Raw genomic sequence first — 25,529 nt, 5'->3', positions numbered from 1 at the left:
AGTCTGAGACAGGAGAACTCGAAGTCTTCTGGTGTGTCCCCTGGCACCGCTGGGTTCTTAAAAACCCAGTACTTCAAGTAGAGGGGGGATAGATCCACGGAGGGAGGTAGGATAGGAGTTAAGGAGAGGGATGTGTCATTACGGATAGGAGTGTCCTGGGGTGTGGAGTTTGTCTCTGAGAGGCGGAGGAGAGCTGGGAGGGGGCATGGGAGGGAGCTGGAGTGGGGAGAGGATGGCGACAGGGGAGAGTTCAAGAGAGGGACTGTCGTTATGGAGAGGGTTAGGGGTTGGGGCGGCTGTGGAGAGCCATGAGGGGTTTTGGGATTGTGGGGAGGAGTAGGTAGTGACAGCTGGTCAGAAAGAGTGCTGAAGAGGAGCTCAAAAATTGTGAGGTGCTGCTCTGAGGTTTGGATCAGTATGTTTCCAGTTTTGTAGATGGAAATGGCTATTTCACCAGGGAAAAGAGAGGTTGGAAAAGTGGCAAGTTTGTAGCCGTGGAGGATTTTAATTGCGCTAGATACTGGGAGGTGGCGTAAAAAGGTGCTCTTCCATTTGGAGGGGTGTTTGGTGTCGAAAATATAGTTCTTTTTAATGGAGGACGTGGGGCTGTGGTAGTTGTCTTCAATTAGGGTTTCAGGATGTCGGATTAGGAGTTTGTGTTTAAGTTTCTTTTTGGCATTTTTTGAGGTGGGCGGAGGGATAATAGGATTTGGAAGGTTGTCAATAGAGAGTGGAGAAAGGCAGAGGTTGACGCCCAAGATGGTGTTTGGTGCTAATAGGATAGGTGGGGGGCAGTGGTTTGTGTGTGCAGGAGGGTTAAGGTGCGGTAAGATTCAGAGTTCGAGTAGGCAGTAGTGTTTCTCAGTGGAAATGCAGGTAGTGAAAAACAACAACAGAAATAATAAACATAAGATCAAGACAGACAATTTATGACGTATACATAGTCAAAAAACCGTTACAGGTGAGTTATAGAGCATATGTCTATGGATCAGATTAGACAGTGAAGGAGGGTTGAGTGACAGTGAGTGAAAGGGAAGAGACAATAGGTTGTAGGTAATAGAATCAAAACATTCAGTTTAAAATACATGCTGATTTGATTAAAGAAACAATGAGGAGATATAAGGAAAAGGAGAGCTCGTAGGAGAAGGAGAGGAAAATGAGAGTGAAAGGGGAGGATCTCATGGGGGAGAGTTCAGAAAAGGTCGGTAACGTGCATGTGGGTAGGGTTAGATGGGAGGGTGGGGGATTAATGGCTGAGATGGATAAAGAGAGACAGGAAACAGATTAGGGTAAGAGCTTAATAGCACCGAGTAGATACGTGGGGGAGATCTAAATTGGCAGCAAAGGTATACAATGGTATTACAGTGTCAAGGCAATCACAATAGTGTTTTAAGGGGTGAGTTGGGAATTCACACCAAGGATTGTTAAGCGTTGCCTGATGGTGGTTGTGATCCTGAGATCGATTGGAGGTTGGGGGAGGCCATCAGGGCAACCAGCAAGGAACCGTGCTGCTCTGCAGTGGAGGTGGAGTACGGGATCAACTCCTGCTACACCCTTGCGGGAAATAGGGACGCCGTCCGGGATTTGAGGAGAGACTCAGCTTCATTCGGGAAGCGTAGTTCCAGTAGGGCCTGTCTCAGTATTATATCAACCTCACGCGGCCTCTGGGCAATTTTTTGTTCAAGAGTCAAGAGCTACCACCCTTGCGGCAAACAGGGCCGCCCTAGGGGATCTTAGGAGAGACTCGGCTTTACTCGGATAGAGTGGTTCCAGCAGGGCCTGACTCTATATTATATCAGCCTCACGCAACCTTGGGGCAATTTTTCGTCAGGAGTCAAGGGACTCAGCGGGCCCAGGTGAGGCATCAGGCTCAAAGGATCTCGGGGCCGTCTCAGATGCGTTTTCTGGCGTGCAGCGGGCGGCAACTGCTGAGACCTACCATGTCCTAGGTGTGTATCAGGGGGGCTTCGGTGGGCCCGGGTGTGGCATCAGGCCCATAGGATCAGGGGGCCGTCCCAGATGAGTTTTCCGGCATGTAGCAGATGGGCCACTGCTGAGACTTACCAGGTCCCAGGCGAGGATCTGGGGGGCTTCAGTGGCCCGATTCTGGCGTCGGCCACTAGCGAGGCTTGATGGGGTCCAGCAGGCCCAAATTCCCGCCTTGGTCTCAAGCGACATCAATGTGGACCGTCTCTGTTGGCCGTTTCAGCGGGTTTCAAGTGGGCAGTGGGGAGCCGCTGCTCGGACCAACCAGGTCCCAGACAAGGATCGGGGGGGCTTCAGTGGCCCAATTTAGGCATTGGCTTCAGGCGAGGAGTGGATTGAGTGGTCCCGGCAGGCCTCAGGCGACCTCTGGGGACCTTGCGGCAGATAGCAGGCGAGGGTCCCAGGTGGGGCTCAGGTACATTGGATCACGGGGCCAACTTCAGATGAGTTTTCCGGCGTGCTGTGGGGGGTCACTGGTTAGACCTACCAGGTTCCAGGCAAGGATCAGGGGGGCTTCAGTGGACCAATTCCGGCGTCGGCCACTGGCTTGGCTTGGTGGGGCCCAGCAGGCCCAAAATCCCGTATCAGACTCAAGCGACCTCAGTGTGGACCGCGGGCGGTTTCAGTGGGCCGTTACAGTGGGATTCACAGGCAGCAGGGGAGCCGCTGTTCGGACCAACCAGGTCCCGGGCAAGGATCAGGGTGGCTTCAATGCCCCAAATTAAACTTTGGCTTCAGGTGAAGCGAGGATTGAGGGGTCCCAGGCGACCTCAGGGGACCTTAGGGCAGTTCGCAAGCTAGGAACCCAGTGGGCCCATTTATACCATCCGGTAGAAGTTCAAGGGATCACGGACCTACCCGGCTCTGGGTGCCAATCATGGGGCTTTCAACGGTTTTCGGGGGACCCACATCAGACGTCGGCCTCGGGGGGCCTCGGGTAGACTTGGAGAGATTTTGGCGAGCGTCGATGAGCTCACAGCGGTCCCAGCTTCGGGCATCGGCCTCAGAGAGTCCCCGTGGCAGTCCTCTCATTCGAGGTACGGTCTTGTCGTCGGCCTCCATCAAGGCGAGGATAGAGGGGTCCCGGCAGGTCTCAATTGGGCTCAAGCGACCTCGGAGCAGTTCGCAGGCGAGGGTCACATCAGGCCCAGTTTTGCCATCCTATTCAAGGGGTCTCGAAGCCGCGTCGACTGGCTTCAGGCGAGAAGCTGGGAGCCACTGCACGGCTCCACCAGAACCCGGGTGCCGGCCGGGGGTTTAATTAGGCGTTAGCCTCAGGTAGAGCAGCGGGGAACCACAGCACGGACCTGCCAGGTTCCGGGTGCTGATCGTGGGGCTTTCAGCGGTTTTCAGCTGGCCCTCTTCCGGTGTCAGCCTCGGGGGGCCTTGGTCAGACTTGGAGAGATTTTTGCAAGCCGCTGGTTCCAGTCGATGATCGGGAGGTCACAGCGGGCCCAGCTTCGGGCATCGTCCTCAGCGAATCCCGGAGGAAGTCCTCTCGTTCGAGTAACAGTCGACCCAGACGGGAGCCGAGCAGCAGTGCAGGCCTTTGGCGAAGAATGAGGGGCCCCTATCGTGGGCAGAATTGCTGGCTTGGCTCAAGAGCCAGTGTGCGAGGAGGGCCGGTCCGGTCAAGTCCCCGCAGAGTCTTGGGGTAAATCGTTTACTCAATATTTTCTTTGGTATTCTTACAATGTTCTATCTGTACTTGTCACTGGTGACAATGTGGTGGTCGGATGGGTCGGATGGCTGGGTAAACAGGGGATGAATACGGATTTAGAATTCCCCAACCCCGGAGCTCGGCGGTAGAGCTCCTACTCGGCGGCCATTTTGCCTCTCAATCAGACTACTTAGTTTCCGCTGTGACCAAACTTCCTCAATGGCCCTGGCAAGTAAGGGCCATCTGAGAAATAATGGTTACATGGGCGCCTGCCCTAATTGGATGGGTGGACATGAAGTCATTTTTTACTGGTCCTTACAGTAAAGAACAGTAAGATTGTTATAATGGTCCCTCCAATATGGGAGAAGATTCCCATTCTGGAGGGAGCATTATATTTTTCCTTTGAAAAGAAAAAGGGATTACTCTGTGCTACAGGGTTGCGTCCTCCTCTAGCACAGAGTAATATGCACTGCCAGGAATCGCCATCACGGTAGCTCCTGGCAATGCTTTTATACATGACCGCCTGCTTGGCGCTCCCTTATAAATTAGGTGGGCACCCACTCCACCATGGGGACTGAGGCATTTACTCTGTCCCTATGGCGAAATGGCCAGTCACCCGTCGTGAATTAATTCGGGCTCTAAGGCACAAACATTTTGCTCTGCAGCACAATCACCTACAACAACGCCTGTGCCCATTCCGGAGATTTCATGGGCATCCCCTACCCGTACCCCTGCCCCACATCACCCAGTTCTTCGATTAGGGTCCTCACCTTCTGCTTGGAGGAAGACATCACAGAAAAGCCCCGCTTTCTGTTGGAGATGGAGCTGAATGAATGTGGCACGAAGCAGGCGGGAGCTTCTGTAAGTGATGTTTGACATGTCGGCCACGTCAATCTCCTGCAAGAGAAAGGAGCATAGGAAACTCACACACTGCAGAGACACACCGTATTCTGAATCTCAGGCTGCCGCCATAGACTCCACAAACTGTCCTCAATTACATGACAATTTCATCCCTTTGCAAATCTTTTTGTCTTCTGCACACACCGTATCTATGCTTGAAGGAGTTCAATCCTTGGACTTTCTAAGCACTGGTATTTTGGAAAGTGACAGGGTAGTCTGGTATTGCCATCAAATGTATTTCCAGGTTGGACCCAGCACCTTATTATGGGCAACCAATGCAGCCCTGTCAGCATACTCTAAAACAGTTCAACAACATGTTTGCTTTGATTTGACTTTATGATGTAGAGTCACACCTCAACCGCTGTCACCAATAGGTGCACTGACAAGTTATCATAACCCCCGCACTGTTGCCACTCCAGCAATCTTCTATCACCTGCATCTCCCATAAAACAGCCAACATGCGTTGTAGTTTCTGTGGTCGTTGTTAGTTGCAGTTTTATTACAATTACATGCATAATCCTCCCTTCATTTTTATAACACATAATTGTATGACCCCGGCCATAAATCACCATTGTGAACTGTCATATATTGTTTGTCATAAATAATATGCTTTGCTTGTCATAACACATTGCTTGTCGTAAATCTTTTATACATCATACACACGTAAATCACACCGAGAGTTCATTGGTCCGCTCTTTTGCAGGCTTATCTCATTTCTTGCCACTTCTGGGTCATGAAATTGTTCTGTTGGTTTTCAAGCTCGTTGCGTGTGGGGGATAGCTTCTCCCAGGAGTTAGCCCCAACTAGCTACCTTGTTAGTCTCATTTGTGCCCTGCCATCTAACGGTGTCTGCGGTCTCTGTTTGCTACCCCCTTTTGTCAGGCCTACTCACCCTGCTGTAAGGCATCCCAAAGTGAGTGGCCCTACTCTAACACACCGCCTTGTCGGTGTGTCTCCATAATCAACCATTGTACCCTTACTTATCCGCCTGCCTGTTGTCCAGCACTACGACACTGCTGTTCCTTAGGTGTGGATGGGTGGGTCAAGAACTTCTCGCTGCACTACTCCCCCAGCTCCACGAAGAAAACGAGTTGTACTGGGATTAAGATACTGCCAGCATAACATGGACTGAAAAGAACAGTGTGAGAAGGACGAAGGCAGAACAGACCGGAATCACCCAGCAGACAGCGCCGACTCCCCAGCCGAATCGGAAGAGGTTAGCTGTCTAGCTGCAGCCAGGAGCATCAAGAAGGAACCCCTGACGTCATCAAGAGGGGATGTGAAAAGAGATGGAAGGACGGAGCTGAGTGCGGCGATACCGGAGGAGGAGGAAGTGCGGAGAGAAGCGAAGACCGTGGAGAAGACGGCGAAGGAAGACGAGGACGAGAGGACCAAGACCGGAGAAAGAGATTTATACAGCGCTACCAAGCCCAATGGCCCGCAGGGGAAAGAGGACGCCCCGAGTCCTTTCGCCACGGCCCTGGACACGGGCCGTGGCTCAAGGCAAGTTCCTTTGAGGGGGACTTTTTGGTGGGAGTGGTGGGGAGGCACCGGGAACTAGGGCATGAAGGTGTTGTTTTGCTTTACACCGTGTCAACTTTCCTCACGTTTCCCCTCGCTCACTACCTGAGCATTTTTTTTTGGGTGATGGGAGCACGTTCGACTGAATAAAAAAAAACACAAGAGTAACCCCTGGCCATTATTATTTTTTTGTTTCCTTTCCCTGACCTACGGACTGAGGGAGTCGCCGGATATACCCAGACGCCACAAGCACCAAGGGCCTGGAGTAGAGAGCAAGAGGGACTGTGGACTACTCTGTGTTGACAGTGAATTGCGAGACTTGACATCTTTCCTGTTCAATACCGTATTTACTTTGACCTGGAAAAAGGGCGAAACTCCCTATAAATAAACCACCCCCTTGCTAACATCCCTGACGTTTCCCTTGGTCCATTCTGTGCAACTGCTACAAAGTGCTGTCAGAAGTGGGATAGACTAGTTAAAGTGTCGAATCATGACACAACCCGTAACCATGGAGGGCGTCATAGCCCAGCTGGCCGAAGGGAAGCTGCACCTTCAATTAGTGTTAGAGCAGCACTCCCAAACCGCCCAGAAAGACCGGGAGGCTCTCCAGGAAGCCCTAAAGGATCAAGCCAACCTAATTACCCACAACCAACAGGTCCAAGATACCGCAATCTTACGGCTCACCGATGCTGTAGTGAGTACAAGGGTGAGACCTAATGTTCCGGGATCCATCCTCCAGAAATATCAGGAAGGGGATGATGAAGCCGCAAAGGGGGCTGTTCACGCGGCTTCCGTAGCTGCGCTGACTTGTTCAAAAACAAGAATAGACGGAGATATTATGGTAGCTGTCACCACTTCACACAAAGGCAGCACAGCAGTATCTAAAAAATTTCCACTCAATTACTCCTACAAGTTAGATGCACAAAACATTCCATATGCTCAGATTCCTGAAGTGGGGGATAGAGTAATGCCAAATATGGATCGTAGGCAAGGGCTAATACTAGCTCCACACGAGGGTTTGGGCTTTGCGCAGACAGGAGTAAATGTGACTATTTACTGAAACAGAGCAATTGGTGACCAGGGTTAACTAAGCAAACTAAAGACTATGTCTTGAAATGCGACATCTGCCAGCAGATGAAAGGCTCCACCGTTGCACGCCCGGCACAGACACCATTACTGAAGTCAGACAAACCTCTTACATGTGTGTACTTAGACCACAGCGGCCCCTTACAAACGGACAGGGCTTACAGATCATGGTAGCAGTGGATTCCTAGTCAAGATTCCTATGGGTATGGCCTCAGTGTCTGCTGACGCTCAAACTGTTATAAAAGATTTGAGAGTCTTTATCGGTACATACACAGTTAGCATGTTACACACGGCCCTGCGTTTAGCTTGCGGGCTTACAAAGAGGCCATGGAAGGAATGGGCGTAGCATTGTGGTTCTCATCTCCGTTTCATCCTGAGGGAACTTCTGTTGTGGAGAGAAAAAAACGGGACTTAAAGCAGTCTTTAACAGCTAGTATTAGGCAAGGGCGGTAGTTGAGTCACACACCTTTATGGGGTTCAGCAGGCATTAAATAACCAGCCAAGAAGCTCTCTAGATGGAATCACTCCATATGAGGTCCTCTTTGGGACACAAATGTGGGTACCTGATCTTGATTGTGAAGGCGCAGTGGCGGATGAAAAACCATTTGATATCCATGATCGTTTGGCTGTTAAACAGGATCTAAATGAATCCAGGACTAAACAAAGCAAAGGCCATCTAAAGCTGAAGGCAACTGAAGAAGTCAACGTAGTCACGGCAAGACCTGTCTGGATCCCAAAAGTCGGGGAGCTGGTCAGAGAGAAAATTGCGGATTAAAAGGAATTTGGACCCTCTTACAGAAAACCTGTACCACTCCTAGTAGTAAACGGAACAAGAACTGTGCTGCTACCGCCTCTTGCTGGAGAAAAGATTTATCTCTATTGACTTAATTAAACCACACTATGTGGCCGATACTAAACAGTAGGCCGAGTGGACTCCGATGTAGCAGACGTCCTCCTCTAGCTCCAATCCAAGAAGTTCAAACAGAAAGACTCATCACGTTTGAAGAGCCACCTGTAAGGAATGAAGTACTGAGCAACAATGCTATGGAACTTGTTCCACTTGAACCAACAATCAAATTCAAGGTGAAAATCAGAATAATTCACAAGTTGCAATTCAACCAAATACAGACGTCTATATCAACGTGCCTCATCGAGAGGATAATAACATTTCAGCCAGTCCTGATGCAATTCCTACAATTGATCGAACAGCATCTGGCTATTTCATTAACTTTGATACGTTTTCACTGGATCCAAGCGAGCTGGAAACGACGCCAGCAAAAACACCATTCAAGCAAGAATTAAAGAACTGTCTTCTCTGTCTTCAAAAGACAAACCTAGTATCACCTTGGATTGAACTCTGGGTAATTTCAGGGATAATGTTTTTTTCTTTTATGGCTAGGGGTAGTATTGACTTGTAGTATGCTTATTAATAGACATTATCTTCAACAAGATTCCAGAGCCCGAAAGGTCAACATCCTCCTGAAGCCACACTCATCGTCACATCGTGAACAAAGAGACATGTCATCAGTGAACATCACAGCTGTTCCTATACCCAATGGTATAGTGTGGGACAAATACAGCCAGAGAGGCGCCGCTATGGCCTTCACTGAATGTTTAGTTGATACAGTTTGATGCTTTGAGCAGAATGAAAGGCGTGCTTTTACAGCAAACCGTGCCGTTAACCTCCGCTTGAGAAACCTTTGAACTGCAAATTGCAAGGACCTCAACAGATACAGGCACTAATCCGCACCAACTGCCCCCTACATTTCGTAGAAATGGTGGGACGTATCTTTAACATGTCTGATACGAGTGGCATTATACACCTATTTAAGACCATAGGGTCCGGATTCCTTAGCATTTTCCAAACAATCCTCAGAGTTATTCCTACCTTCATACACTCCATGTTTGGGAGCATTTTCGAGGATCTGCCTCTAATACTGCTTGCTGTAGCTGGAATCCTGATTGTCGTTTATCTGCTTCGCAATGGACGGACCATCCGCCAGCGAGATTGCGAGAGCTCTCCTCGAAAGATATTACCGTGAGCGCAAGGTACAGCATCTGGGTGCACCTCGCCTACGGGAACTAAGTGCTTCTTGGTTACTATCCTTCAGACCAGTCTTTGAGGACTGCGTTGTACCTGTATTCCGATGCCTGTTCTAGGGAAGCGAATGCAAGTTGGACATCTGTCTGACACCTCTGACGGAGATGCCAGCGGACTTAGACTCCAAGCTGGAACCACTGCGGTCCCATGCTCGACTCTGTCCCAGCGTATTCCCATCTTGACGCATGACTTCCCTGAGGAACAGCAGGTGCCTTTTTCGACTAAACTAAATTTCGGCTCCAACATTGTCACAGAGGTTTCGAATTCATCAGCAGAAGCCCACATGCAATCTGTTGGTAACGAGGAATTACATCTATGCACACTTGACGTGCTCTGCGAGGTACTACAATGTTTGTCCCCTACCACAGCAGGCAGCGACAATGTTATGTCTCCCAGCCAGGACATTTAATCTAAATCTGGCCCACCATGTGCTGGGAACACATACGGAACTTTTCCTTTCCCTTGGTTTACTCTCGAAATATTTTTTTTTTTAAATTGACACTTTCTATCTCAGTGCATGGCCTTTTAAGTACGCTTACAGTAGTTCAACTTGTATGATCGAACTCATTTAAAACTAGTAACAGCGCACTTATTCTACATGAGAAGAACTACTGTACAATAAATTCTTATTGTAAACACGTTCGACTGTTTCTTCTCTGTATTTCTCTGAGAGCAAAAAACAAGCAAGCACGATTGACTGGTTGAAAAGTAATATATTGTTTCCACGAGTCTGAGGTTATTGTGTTCTAAAGTTGCAAAAACGAATCTCTCTGATAACAGGAGATTCTAGTGGCACTGCGAGCTAGCTAATGCAAACCATAGGCTAATATATGTGGCGGGGTGTACAGAGTCAGTTTGCACAGACCCACAGTATATATTATCCATAATTGTTGTAGGTCCTGCATGACAGGGTACTTTTTGGGACTACACTACACTGGCGTGACCGAAAGCAAGAAGGAGCTGGGAATATTGCTGTGCTTTTGGAGTAGGAAACATCCTGTAGTCAACACTTGTGGGTAATGTACAGGAACTTTCAAGGGCTGACCATAAAGAAAGGAAAAGCCAAGTGGATTGGAACGATTACCTTAAAACACTATTACTTTGGAGTGACTGATCCAATGTTTGTCATTTTAGCCTTGTATTAACCATAAAGTACTTTCCAATTTCATTAATCTGACCTAGCAGCTTCTCCAAGTACTTTCTTGCTCCCAGTGTAGCGCTGGTGCTGATAGCACCTAATGCACATTCGCTGAAGTTGGCTTCTGTCTCAGTCATGTGCTGCTGAGGGGCAAGTGTCTGTCTTAGGGAAACAGTGTTTGACTTACTAGGCGCTGGAATTGCGAACTGGTGGGAATATGCCTCACTGAGCATCCCGGCTTCCCACAGATACACTATGGTCCATCGACCCACCCAGCATACTTCTGTGCAGTATTTTATCTCTATCCATCCTTCTCACTCATGCCATGCACCATAACCCCTCGGCTGCTCTTCAACAGTTCAAAGGTGCACTGCACAGCAATGTCTAGATCATTTTTACTTCTCCTCTCTGCAGCCCTGGATACACTGAGTCACAGCGTAACCCACCCATGGTTTGAATTGGTCGAACACTTACATGGTTACCACAATCCTACCTCTGCAAGGAGAACGACTTCTGCAGTAAGGAATGACGCCACAACTTGAAGGACTAACTTGCTTCCAGTCCTTCCCCTCATTTTCCACCTTGGCATAGAAACAAAGTTGGGGAGACACCGGGTGCCAGAGTTAGAGCGGGATGAAAGAGAGAGGTCAAAAGAAGAAAGAGCAGGTTATGGTGAAGCAGGTGGAGAAAATGTAAACTGAGAGATTAGAAATAAAAGCTTTGGCTGGGGGGCGGAGCCAGGCCGGCGGCCAAGATGGTCGCCGGGGCTCCCGGCTCCGTCGGCCTTCTTCCCCTGCCGCCGGATCCCGCCATCTATTCTGCGCTGCTGCCGGGATTCCGAACATCGGAGAGGGCGCTGCCTCTCCGTGTGGGACTTCGACTGATTTCCGAGTCCTGAGGACGGAGAAATGCCCTCCTACGCATTACGGCCTGTTCGAGCCCCGGAGCCGCGACCCTGTGTGATGCAGCTGCCGGCCGCGACTAGAACGACGGCGGCCGCACGGACCTGGAATGCGCCGGTCCACCATTATGTAGCTCCACCCACCTCTGAATAGGCGCTTGGCATCTGCTCTGTCGAGCCTGGTGTATCTCCGCGTTCTGCCTTCAATCCATGCCTGACATGCCCCCCCCTCGATTGCTGCCTTGTGGATCTGGAATACATGCTGCCGCTCTTTGTTTCCCTAACATGGCTTTGTGGAACTGGCGCGCAATTGATTGTATCCCGCACTCTAGGAGATTGGAACCCATTGATCCGCATCAGTTTTGACGGCACCTTTGAGAGCCGGGGGGCGAATATGTAACCTTTTATGGGGAGACGGAGATCACACCCACACAGTGTGCAAAATGGTGGAGTTGGTATCGAGACCCACCCCTTCTTTTTCTTTGTGTCTCGGACTGGCTGCTTTGGTGTGGATTTAGGCGGCACTTATGCTGAGGGTCCCGGTCTGTGCGGGTGCCGTCACCGAGCCGTTCCTTGCCCATTGTTGTAGTGGCGCACGCTGAAGATCGGAGATTGGAGATCGGAGGCCCCCCCCCCCCCCTGTGTGCCGGTAGTTCACGGTTCAGATTGCATGGCCATCGTGATCGCATCTTGGTACGTCTGGAATGGAGGAAAACCCGATGCCGGTCTTATCCTTGGAGACTTCGCTTGTGTTATTTCCTCTGCAGGTATCGGTGGGGACACTGTTGTGGAAGTGGTATTATGACTCTACCTGTGGCTGAGAAGCGAGAGTTCGTATTTTGGAAGTCTCCCTGTTTGTTCCAACATGGCCGTCCCATCGACACCTCCTCTTGCAACACAATGACTAACCTTTTTGCACTGGACTTTGTTTGTTTGATCTGAAGCTGTCGGATGGGCTATGGATAGCTTTCAAATGTGTCGCGTCCTGGTATATTGCAAGATTCTCTACCTTCTTCCGGACTTACTTGCCTGCATTATTTTTGGTATTTTGCTTGTCTGACCCTACACTAAACGGACTGCGATGTGACTATGTTATGACTGGGTAGGTCGAGGTTGAATGATGGCCATCTGTTTCTGTGGGTTGCTGCACGGGGGGCTCTCGTTTTAATTAAGTGCTTTGTGGAGTTGGAGTGGTGACTACTATCCTGTTTTTGGGTTGTCGCCTTTGAAAGTTTGGGAGCAGCGCCGGGATGGTTGAATTGCTGCGCGGCGGTGGGGGGGGGGGGGGGGGGGGTGGGCGGGGGCATGTACTGGGGACCCCTCATTTCTTTTCTTTCTATTTCTTCTCCTTTCCATATTTCTTCTTTCTTCTATATTTCGAGTTTAGGTACTGGGCGACAGGCACGCTGCTATGGGGGGTAGGCCGTAGCCATTTGCAGGGGTGCAGGGTGGGCGGTTGGGGGAGGGGTTTTATTTTTCCCTTTTTTGTTTCTATGGCCCTTTTTCCTCGCTTTTTTGGTTTTCCTTTTCCTTTTCCCTTTTTCTGTATTGGGGATCGGTTTATTGTGTTGATTTCTGAACTTTCATTGATTTGTCGTACTTTGTGCCTGAGCTGTTGTTGCGTTGTGGGTAGACCTGGGCGGGCGTCTAATCGGTACTCATAGTAATTGTATGCATGTATATCCTGACTTTTTGACACAGTACCCATGCCTTCTTTGTTATCGTCTTGATCCTGCAAGAATTCTTGCTTGGCCCGCCCATTCTGTAGCTATAGCTTACGGTTCGGCACCTGGTCCCCATATTACTTTATATTATATTGGAGCTTATTGCGTTCTTAGTGTCATCCTGCTTAACATAAAATTAAACCTCACTCATCCGGAAATATGATCGATGTATGCCATAATATTATGTTTTTTACGTGCTGCCGTGCCCCCGGGATGTTCGGCTGAATAGCGGTGTATACTTTTACGTCGATAAAGGTTTTACAAAAAAAAAAAAAAAGCTTTGGCTGGATAAGGGAGAGAAAGGTGGTGGGAGCAAAGTTGAGGAGAAAGTGAAAAAGTGGTAGGTAGGGAGAGGCAAAGTGGTAAATGAAGCACAAAAAAGGAAGGAAAAGTAGTCCCAGGATTTGATGGAAACAGGAATGGGAGAGACTGGGAGCAAGACAAATGGACAGGCACATACAAGGAACCCACACTGGATGAAGACTGACGGAGAGAGAAAGTGGAAAAAGATGCAGACGAAAGGAAAATAAGGCAAGAGACAGAGTTAAAAGAGAGGGAAGGGAACTGAATATAACGAGAAACAGTGAGAGCAAGCTACGTGAGAGAGTAACAGGGAAAGCAGAAAGGAGGTGGAGAAAAGGGTGATAAGAAGTACTGAGAAGAGAAGGAGAGACAGAACCCAGAGGAAGAAAGAACTGGGGTAAGAGTGAAAGAAAGGCGGGATGGACAGGGAGTCAAGGAGACTGCACACAGAAGGAGGTTCACCTGACATCTTGTGTGAGAGCCTTCAGTTGATTAAATATAGTTGATAGAAGTAGTTATCCCACGTGTACTTGGAGGCTGGATATTCAGAAGAGCAGTTACTAAACAAAAAAGAAAAAAAAACAAAATTACTAACTTTTTATTACCTACAATAACTCTAGAACGCACTAATAAACAAATACTTCAAAATATGTTTTCCGAGAGATTGCATTCATACCTAGATGACAAAGGATGGAGCCTAGCACAACAAGTGGGAGGGCGCTTGTCCCAAGACCTCTGCACCAACCATATGAAGAAAGGAACCAAACAGACTGCCTGTAGCTCTCCCAACATGTGCCATGGGGCAGGGATGCATTGGAGAGCCGGTAGACCCCGCGGGGCGAGAGTAGGTGGAACCACCTAAGTGACTCCTGGAGTGATGCATACCTGGATTATATCTTGGGTGGATAAAAAGTTGCTAGCAGGGATGAGGAGGGTAGAATACGCAGCTTCACAATATTAGCCAAAGCATCTCTCATTATTTCATTATACTACAAATCATTATTGAAAAAGCAATACCATCATATTATGGAGGCTCTCAATGTAGTTCTTCGGGGGCACTTTATAGCCAAAGCTGTGACTGAATAAGATGAGTGAAGCATGTTGCACTGTTGACAAAGCGGAGGGGACACCCCTGAGAGACTGAGGGGGCACATACACACAGGCAGTCACAACACCAATGACGACAAGTCCTTGGAGTACAGGGACAAATCAGAACACTACAAGTCAATAGCACTAACCAAACTCAATCACTGCTTTTACAAAGAAGGGAACAACCTGGGAATTAAACGCCTGGCAAACCTGTTCATACTAGAGAAGCAAAGGGAGCAGAGAGCTTTTGCGGCTTTAATAAAAAATTAAGCATGGGACAACCAATGGATTCCGTGACCCGACGAGACCACCTATCTCAGGATCGACTTCCCAAAATAACAGCCAGGCACAGCTACACCGGAGGAGCCTTCCAAACTATTAAAATCCTCAAACTGTCCAGGGCTGGATGACTGTATGTCAATCTTCTATAATGAATTTGGTGTATGACCGCTACCAATGTTTCCAAGAGTCTTTCAGGGGATAGTCCAGGATGGAACCGACACTCTTACTATGTCATAAACCAAGTTCTCCCTCATTCTCAAAACAGGTACACCAGCAGCAGACTGCTCAGTGCAGAGTACTACACCAGGATCAAGTAAGTTTCATTTAGAGCAGACACTCAGTAGCCAACACAAAGAGCATTACATTTGAATGTCATAGGTCGTGAGGGAAACGGAGAATGCTACTGCTATCTTTAAACAGGAATGAAGTCTATTTGATAAAGTTGAATGGACCTTTATGGAGGAAAGTGTTGTCCATGATGGAGTTTGGAAATAACTTCTTGAGTTGGGGACTATCTGGTACCAGACAATAAGGCTCTACCAAACCTTGTCAGTGTGGGTGAGCACTGAACGAGGTAGGGATAGCCACGCTCTCCCCACCTATTTTTTTCTTTTCAGAGTTTTATATAGCGCCTAACTTGACCCAAAGGTATCGGGTATCAGAGCGCTTTACATGAGCACCAGTTTCTTAAACAAAGACGCATTCATTTTTGTTAGGCACAGGGAGATTACGTGATTTTCCCAGAATCACAGGACGTTGAGCGTCATTGCCGAGACTCAAACCCGGTTCCCCCAATTTGAGATTGACAGCCCTAGCTGTTAGGCTACATCCTCTCCGTTTGCTTTGGAACTGCTAATTCCTATTAATGCTCAACCCCTCCTTTCAGCTTTCTGTAGTGTCTTCAGGCGATAGGTCTGGCATATTTACAAAAACATCCCCAGAAAAGAGAGGGGTCCTACTCACCAAAGGAACAGGACGCCAAAGTGACACTGAGTCAGAAATAAATTCCTTTTGGGATTTCTCATAAGCATACCATTATATTCACACACCACATTAAAACAGTCAAACAATCACCATTAATTATAGCAGTAGCCAAAAAAACAATATATAAATGTTTATCTGATAGGTCCTTCAATAAGATTAGAATGTACAAAATAAGCAATACAATTAATACTTGTGACACATATTAAAAACAATCTCATACCACACAGGATATGGGAAAATATAAACAATATCGAAAGTGTTAATGAATATACAAAAACAACCAAACCAATGATCATAACAGGTTGATTCCTTCTATTGTTTTGTCCATGGAAACCCCTATGGTTTGGTAGTTCTAAAAATCAAGAGGCGACGCGTTTCGGTGGTATAAGTAAATCCAACCACCTTCTTCAGGCTTAATCAAGAGAGGTCTCCCAGCACTTTCATCAAAAACTGGTAGTGATGGTTTTCTTAACGGGGACCTAGCTCCTTATACCCGTTACTCCACAATGTAGAAGGGATGAAAAGGTGGACATAAAATCTCACCACCCAATTAGTGATGGGAGAATTTTTATCACAGGAGTAATGAAACTCTCCTCAGGATTCCGAATCTTCTATTCATGTGGTCCACAATAATAAGAGAGAAGTCATAGGTTTAGGGACACAGGTGAAGTGATGTTTTCTGTAAAAAATATGTAACTGCTGAGTAACCTATTATTCAACCATTTGTACGAAGAATTGTTCGTTCAAGTATTTATTTAAGGGGCTGCCTGCGAGCAGCAAAATCGAGAATGGCTGTTTACCTCTGTCGGGATAGCTGCTCTCTATGCCACGACAGTAAACCTGCTTTTGCCTTGCCAAGAGGAGTCTAGTCTTTTTCTTTATCTCAGTTTCCCCACAACTTTCTGCTGTGTTAGGTGAGGAAGTCTCTATGTCAACCCTGCCCTTTTGCCTGCCCCTGATTACGTGTCAAGAAGGCTGCTGACTGCCAAGAACAGACACCTCCCACTTCATTGTGCCCATCTTGTGGATGCTCCAGCGTGGAGATAGTCCCAGTGCTACCCACTATGAAAAGCTTCACTTTACACAAAGGTGTTTGGAGAGCAGTCTGAGACGAACACTTGAAAGAGAACTACCCCAAACCCCTTCTGAGGTTTTAGACAGTGGATCCATATCCCCTCTAGAAAGTGTATATAAATGTGGGGGCCAAATCATCCCCTTTGTTCCACTTCCAAGTTATTTGTGACCACAAAATGGAGTACTCCACAGCATACTCGAAGGACAGATGTATCCTATACTATAGACACCCAACTTATTTTTAAGATAAGGAATACAGATCTTTCTTTGGTCTCTCTACCTGAATACCTCAATGGCATCAGAAAATGGATGTCGGTTTACTGGTTTAAGATCAATTTAAATACAACGGAGATCCTACTGATTGGCACAGATCTATCGCCCTCGTACTCTACCAACTGGCATGTGGCCCTTGGCCAGAACGACAAAAGTTGAGGGCTTAAATTTGATGCCAATCATAAGCTTAATCACTAATTTCATCAGTTGTTCCCCTCACCTGTTCCTTGGCCGTCCCTAGGCTCAAGCCTATTCTCTGTGTGTTGATCTGGTGGATTTGTACGGTCATCTTGACGGCCACCATTGGCTCTCAACTGAATTACTGCAACTCCCTGTACTGCCACTTCTAAGCAACGACACCGGCTGCAAGTAATCCAAAATCAAGCTGCTCGAGTGATCCCTCAAACCCACCACAACTCTCCAGCCAAACCCCATTCTTCTTAAACTGCACTAGTTACCTATCCACAAAAAGAATATTTTCAAGTCATTGTGCATAAATGTCCGTATGAATAGGCCCCTTGATTCTTAAAAATACAATTTAATTGGCATAAGTGCACTAGGACACTTTGTTTGTCTAATGTCAATATTCTACAAGTTCCTTATGTTCACAAATTGTGGACCTGGTGGAAAATCCTTTTCTTACTTGCTGTTCAGCAATGGTCTGTTTGCCCCGCGGATACGAGTCCATATTTTCTTGGTTGCCCTTCAGGAAAACCTCTCTCTTAACTTAATGTATTTCGATGTCATGATCACCAAGCAACTCTCCCGAAGACCACAAACCATCCAGAGCTCAGCAGCCAGAGTCAAGACGCATCCTCCACCTCCCACACAGGACTCCCATCACACCACACCTCAGGGAGCTCCAGCGGCTCCCGATATACAAATGTGCTCTTTTCAAACTTCTCACTCGTTCATACGCTCTCTCTCTCTCACACACACACACACACACACACAGACTAGAGGCACTACACAACCTAGGCCCCACCTACCGCATTCACAGTACCTTCTACCAATCTCACATGCATACACAGAACCAGATCAGGAGAACGGATGCTCTTATATCTCTCCTTAAGCATGAAACAACCTCCGGCTCCATATCAGACCCTCCTCTCTGCTTGAATTTCAAAAGAAGCTGAAGTCCTTGTTTTTCAATAACCACCTATCCAAGGTAGGGCCAGGCGCACCCACACAACTGCTGAACAGCGGGACACCCTAAATGGTGATAGTGTGCTTTACAAATACACAACTTATTTTGAAGTTAATTTTGGTTGCCCAGGAGGCCTCTGGTGTACGTAGCATTTTTCAAATTGCATTAACAAAATGACAAGCATCAAGTTGGATAGTGATACGCTGTGCCTACTGTTTGATTACGGAGTTCTGAGTTTGTGCGCCCATACTACCTCCCTGTGCTGCCCTGAAATTCAAGTGCATAAAGTGTTATACTTCACCTAGTTTGCACAGCCACAGTAGGACGGGCGCCAGGACCCCAGGGACGAACAACCACCCCAGTTGGAGCTTAGTTAGCCAGGTATGCCTTGTGGCTCCTTGAATGGGGTGTCACAGAGAGGGTATTTGAGGGGGGAAAGCAGAACACCATGAAGTGCTAAAAGCTAAATAAAAAGTGTTTCCTTGAATGCAAGCAGCAAGTGGAAGGACACATGTAATTTAATCAGAACATAGTAAAGAACAAATGCTCCAGAAGTGGGGTAAAAAAAAAAGAATAGGGAGGAAAGTCATCAAATAATAGGCAGTAAAATGAGGCAAATAATAAACCTATCGAATCAAGAGCCTGGGGCTGGCCCATAGCCCACTACATACATTTGACTGTATTAGAGTATACATCTTCAACAAGACAGTGAAATCTGTCTGTGGGCAAGAGACTGAAAGGCACTCAGACCACTAGAACAGTGAATCACTGGGGGACATTGCCAGACTCATTCGCCATCCAGGAATCCGGGAAGGTTACGTCACCTCCATGAATCAATATGTCGCCTCCAGTAATCAATAGGTCAACTCCAGTAATCAAATTTTCTCATCAGTAACATCACAGATGGCAGCATCTTCCATGGCATTCTCACACCTTACCTGGTGATCAGCCTGTACAGGAAAGCAGCAGCTTTGATGTGGTACCTTATGCAGAAACCCATGAGATTTACAGACATGTCATTTGGGAATTTGATTGAACCTCTACCTAAAAAGAAAGAGGTAAAAAAATGTATCTCTTAGTGAATGGTGTAATGGTCACTATTTCCAAAAGGCAGAAAATAAATACCGTTCACGTTAACTGACAGAGCTACATAGATAAGAATATTCAAAGTCAATTTCAGCAACAAAGTTCACCACAACAGTGTCTTTGTTGGTGGATATCCTGCAGGAAAATACCCAGAATCGACATTACATAATTACACACTTGCCCTATATGGTGGGTAATTGAAATCAATGCGCTCCTTCTGGTACCTTTTACCCTCTGCAAAAATAAAGCCTCACAGTCTTTGTTCCTTCTTTCCAAATGTGGGCTCACAGTGGCGACAAATAGCGACAAAGCCCCACAAAAAGAGCAACTAACTGCAAATCGGCTTCGCTTTTCTTAAACTGAGAGCACAGATTATTGATGAAATCAGAGTATACATCTATAAAGTTAAAATCAGAAAAAAAGAATGCTGCAAAACCATATTTTTTTTAAATTTAAGAAGGGCCAGTATTAATTCCATTAAAAATAAAGCAAGTAAAGCAGGTGAAAGAATGTTGTGAGACCCTATGCAAGGGTCCACAGGGAGGGACAACTGGGTCCACGGGGAGGGACAACTGGGCCACAGCCAGTGGGTGTACCAGGGTATGTCGTACTGTGGCTTTGGAAACAGGGCCAAGTACAACTCCTTCAGAACTTGCCTCTCAGCTTCAGCGATGGCGAGCAGTCACAAGCTTCTCAGGGATGCTAGTAGGGTGGTGCAAAAGGGCGAATACTCAACAGAGCAGTAAAATGATTGTCCAGCCCGGGGTTTCTCTTTATAAAATAAAAAAATTAAAATAAATTATTGTACCATAAAACTCGACACTACTCACTAACATAAAAAGTATCAAATACCCGGGCAACAGGCATGAGGTTAATACTTACATGGGGCACAGGCAGGTATACGCGTGCAATTGGAGCGGGAGCTCACCGCCTTGGAAGGACGGCTAGCTACTAGTGAACAAGATGCCGCAGATGGAATTCAAGGGCAGCTGGCAACACACAGAGCGGTTTGGAAGAAGAGAGGTGGGGACCTGGAGCCAATATTTAAGCAGGTCCTGTATCCGTAGCTCCAAGGGGAACGTCTTTAATGAGTGGGGTACAGTTCCTAAGGGGTTCGTGGAAGGGAAAGGGGGGGAAAAGACACAACTTTTGTCTTGTTGCCCTCACACACCCCGAGAGGTGTCATGCTTCATCATTGGGCCTTGCTTCTCGTCGGGCCGGCGCTGCAATGCTCGACGGGCTCACCGTTTCCGGGGCTCTTTGTCGGAGATATTTTTGGAGGAAGCCTTTGGGTGTGTGGGCAATGGGGGCTGGTGTGCACAAGGGGAGTGATTTAAAATGGTCAGGGTCGGTCCCAGTAGCAATAATTTTAATGGTAAGGGTGGACCCTACCTAACTAAAAATAAAGTGGACGCCCTATGGGGATGTAATATTCCTAGCAGGCCGTCCCTAAAGTGGGGTCGACATGTTTCGTGCCAATTGTTCTGAGGGATACGGAGCGAGGGTAGGCGTACTGGCTAGTTACCGCCACCCACGAGAGTAGAGCAACTACGCACTCCCTAACAACCCCATCAGGCCCTAGTCACTGTTTAACGGGTGCCAACTTCGCCCAGACACAGGATTACTAGGGCCCCATAACAGGCTACTTCCAAATGTCTTGGTGCCTGTTTTCTCCCTTTTTCCGTAATATTCCCTTTTTGTGCACTTTAATTCACCTTGGTCTTGATGAAGTGCCCACCGATTCCCTCGGAACAATTGGCACGAAACATGTCGGCCCCACTTTAGAGACGGCCTGCTAGGAACATTACATCCCCATAGAGCGTCTACTTTATTTTTAGTTAGGCAGGATCCACCCTTACCATTAAAATTATTGCTACTGGGACCGACAATGACCTATTTTAAATCACTCCCCTTGTGCACACCAACCCCCATTGCCCACACACCCGCACGCACCCAAAGGCTTCCTCCAAAAGATCTCCGACAAAGAGCCCCGGAAACGGTGAGCCCGTCGAGCATCGGAGCACCGGCCCAACGAGGAGCAAGGCCCAATGATGAAGCATGACACCTCTCAGGGTGTGTGAGGGCAACACGACAAAAGTTGTGTCTTCCCCCCCCCCTTTCCCCTCCACAAACCCCTTAGGAGCTGAACCCCACTCATTAAAAACACACAGCGCGGAACATGCGCGCTTGTTAGAGCGGCTAAAGTATTTAAATGATGCTGCTCACTGGGCACAGACGCACCAAATGGGTGATAAGGCAGGCAAAACTACTTGCGTGGCTCATTCACCAAAATAACTCATCTGGGCCGATAGTATCGGTGAAGACGGCGAGCGGAGGAGTTGCTTACACGCAACTAGACATTCATGAAGCATTCATTGGGCACTATCAGAGCCTATACAAATCGCGTGTGCGAGCCACTCCCGTAGAGCTACAAACCTACTTGGGAGACCTGGATCTTTCGAAGCCGATATGCGCCCAATACGAGGACCTGAATGCTCCTCTCTATCCGGAGGAACTCTGTGATAGTATTTATTCACTATCAAACGGAAAGTCGCCAGGACCTGATGGTCTTCCCACTGAATTTTACAAAGCATACGCTTATATCTTGATGCCGCAGTTAATGAAAGTGAATGAAACTGCGCTAGATGATTTCACCCTTACAAATACACAAAACGAGGCCCTGATGGTTTCCCTCCTCAAGCCTGATAAACACCCCGACCTCTTAGGATCCTATCGCCCATTAGCACGCCTTAATTCCCGATTATAAAGTCTTTGCGTTGCTGCTGGCTAGGCGCCTCTCTCCCGTAGTGAAAATATTGGTACATCCTGACTAAAATGGCTTTGTTCCAACACGGTGCACCTCCCTTAATATTCTCAGATTGTTTAGGATACAGAGCTATGCAACACATTTATTTTTTTTTAAACTTTGTTTATTAGTTTTTGAAAAAGAAAAACATAGTACAATACAAGGGGAGGCTGTAAAGACGACAAAAAAAAGCATCCAGAGTACACATCACGTACAGAATATGACTGTGTAATCACATGAATTCGACATACGGCTTAGCAATCAGGTGAGCATCATAGCGGGCTATCAGGGTGAGCACAGGCAATTGGTATAGACTAAAGGGGGAGTCACGGCTTAGTATGTAACAATGGAAGGGAAAGGAATGTGTCTAGTGTGTACTAAGAGAACTGTGGCCTATTATCTATGGCCCACGACGTCAGGTGGAACATGCAGGCGCACTGTGTGTTGGCGTGTGTAGTCGGAAGCTTCCCCGCGCGAGGCCACCTGAAGTGGGTGTATATATTATGTCTGGGCTCCGCCGTCATCTGGAAGATCAGTACCAGTTTGGGCCAGTAGGTAGGTTGTAAGGGCTATGCAACACATAGATGGCCTAGATCGGGCTGCCTGGTGCTTGACCTGGAGAAGGCCTTTGACTCTCTGGAGTGGCCATATCTGGCGGCAGTCTTATGCAAATTTGAACTGGGCGATCACTTTCTCAATATGGTCAGACTATTGTACCAGCGGCCTACTGTTCGAGTTCGCACCGGTAGCCTGATCTCAGACCCCATCAAGATGAGACGTGGGACGCGTCAGGGCTGCCCCTTGTCCCCGTTGCTGTTCTCTCTGGCAATGGAGCCATTAGCGATGATGCTCCGGAGGGATGGGGAGGCATTGGGCATACAGTTAGGTAATGGGTTACACGCCATTTCCCTATACGCAGATGATCTGTTATTATACCTTCGGGATGTTACCGCGATCTGGACGTCCATTGCAGATATACTCAGAACTTTCGAGGAAATATCTGGACTTCGGGTTAACTGGGCCAAGTCGGGGGTCTATCCCTTCAGTACCGGTGTTGCAGAAGAAGCCGTGGTCCTCAATGGCTCACAGATCACATGGTACCCCACCACATTCAGATACCTCGGGATATTTATATACCTGATGCTTTCTTTGAGGGTAATCTGAGAGCAGTCTCCGCCCCCTGGGCTCAAATGCGATTCTGGAAGACACTTCCTCTAAATGTCATAAGCTGTATCACTCTGGTGAAAATTATTATGTTACCCAAGCTGCTGTACTATTTTTCAAATCTCCCACTCAATGTTCCGCCACAGTTCTTTCGAGAATTAGAACGACTGCTTCGGGATTTCATATGGTCTAACAGGAGACCGTGAATGGCTCTGTGGAAACTATATGCCCCCACTGATCAGGGCGGGTTGGCTGTTCCTAACATGGAGCTGTATTACCTGGCTGCTCAACTCCAATGGGCGACGAAATGGCTTGATGGTCGGAGTTTGGAAGACATGCCAACCACGGCACAGCCCTGGACCCACTCTCAGATCTGCCGTCTGTTCCACCCAGTTACGAAATCTCCAAGGCCAGAACCACTACATCTGGGTTTGGCGCTGCTATAAGAGGAGCTTATATCTTACTCGTGCGATCCTCCCATATGCCCCTGTTCTGCCGCTACTCGGTACGCCATGGGGCAAGTTAAATACATCGGAAGCAGCTCTGACGACTTGGTGTGCCGCAGGAGTAGCCACACTAGGGGACCTCTACAGTGATGGGACATTATTGCCGTTTGCGACACAAGCTGAGGATTCTGGGTTGCCAGTAGGCCAATTCCTCTTACACGCTTCCCTTCTGAAAGCACTGGGGGGAATTGCGACAGAACCTTCAACGCATCTGCTACTTCAATATTTACATGTTATGGGGGCGGGCTCCCATGTGGTGCATTGGTTAGTGGAAGCGCTCCTTATACACACTCTTAAGCCAATGGCACGGCTCCGAGTTGCTTGGGAGACAGAGGCTGGCCATGGACAGATAAAGGATGAGAAGCTGGGTTAGCGAGCTCCAGGCACATACCTAGGAACTCCAGATTCAAACTTATACAGACATACATCATGCAAAGGGCGTATCTTTCGCCGGACAAGATAAATAAATATTTTCACATTACCACTTCTGCATGCCCGAGCTGTCAGCAGCTAGGTGCAGACTTGCTACACATGCTCTGGTTGTCCGCATCCCTGCAGCTCTAGTGGCGAGAGGTAGCCACAACACTAGCTTCATGTACAGACACGCCCCTGCCATTGTCATAGGAGATCTGCTTGCTGGGACTTTATGCCAGAACCAAAAATAATAAGATCGCCTCAAGATTCTGAGATCTAGGTTTAATAACGGTGAGAAGTTTAATAACGAAGTAATTGAAACGGGCCGATCCACCAGTGGTTGCGGGTTGGAGGCGATCACTTGTAATATGGGCCTAGGCGGAGAGCACGGCGCTCCACAGGGAGGAGACGGCAGGGCTTCGCAAATATCCTATAGCGCAGGGCTGGGATACTATGCTAGTGGCTCTTCGAGATGGGGCCACAGTGAGTGCAGAGAAGGTGCAACCTGCTGATGTGCGATAGGCAGGGTGGCACCCAGTGGTCTGATCGCGGGGTGCTGCTGTGTCCGGCTGCACAAACAGCTGCCTATCCAGGTAATATCCCACACACTACTAATACTCACCGAAACCCCACGGGCTGCTGGGAGGGGGGGGGGCGGGGGCTTCATCTTTGTGTTATAGCTACACACAGTCACACACTTTTACTTGGCCCCGGACTAGGCGAGCCATAACATATTGGGGTGTAGACAATACAATGTTATGCCAGACAGGTAAAAGCGACTCAACTCACATAGTTTGGATGGCAGTTTGTAATGCTGTTAGTTGAGTTTTTTGCATTTATGATTATTTGGGTAAAAAGGTCTTATTGGTATTTACGCGTAATCTCTTATCACACACAGATTGTATTCATAATGTTGTTCAAGCTCGACCGATAAGCAGTTGTGATGTGAGGATAGAGACTGTTTATCAGACATTATGGTAATAGCTTAGACAAGAAATGACCTGATCATGCTATGTATGGCCCTGCAACGAATATAATAACCATGCTGCGGCAATATACGCAAACGACAGCACACCGAGACTTCTTCAATTGTACCCCAAAATAATGTATGTGTCTGTAAGCTTGATGTTGTTGTCAACTGCATTATTGTACGTTATTTGGGCTTTGTAACTTCGTGACGGATAAATGAGAAAGCTGTACAACAAATATGATGTCAGTTATGATAAAATCAGAAAATACCAATAAAGATATTTAAACAAATGAGGCTAATACTTACATACAAGGCTGCCCCAGTTTTTACTCTGTTCCCTTTCCCCTCTTTACTCAACGACTGCTCTGGTTTCGGTACTATTGGAGTTGTAGCATGTTTTTGCCCTGATTGCCA

The 25,529-nt window shown here is 47.7% G+C and overlaps 1 protein-coding gene across 2 annotated transcripts in view; it reads right to left on the bottom strand.

Moving 5' to 3' along the window:
- Window positions 1-25,529, bottom strand: part of BTBD18 (BTB domain containing 18) — a 98,547-nt gene that overhangs the window by 58,762 nt on the left and 14,256 nt on the right. For both annotated transcript variants that reach the window (XM_078674056.1, XM_078674066.1), the window contains exons 2-4: window positions 19,108-19,213; window positions 13,783-13,880; window positions 4,417-4,543 (exon numbers count right to left, since the gene is read on the bottom strand). In XM_078674056.1, coding sequence (XP_078530182.1) covers window positions 4,417-4,525 — 109 coding nt within the window. In that variant the 5' untranslated portion in view covers window positions 4,526-4,543; window positions 13,783-13,880; window positions 19,108-19,213. The remainder of the gene's footprint in view (window positions 1-4,416; window positions 4,544-13,782; window positions 13,881-19,107; window positions 19,214-25,529) is intronic.

The sequence above is a fragment of the Lissotriton helveticus genome, chromosome 1_1 (genome assembly GCF_964261635.1).
Source record: "Lissotriton helveticus chromosome 1_1, aLisHel1.1, whole genome shotgun sequence".
Classification (NCBI taxonomy): domain Eukaryota; kingdom Metazoa; phylum Chordata; class Amphibia; order Caudata; family Salamandridae; genus Lissotriton; species Lissotriton helveticus.
This window is presented reverse-complemented; position numbering and strand designations above follow the sequence as displayed.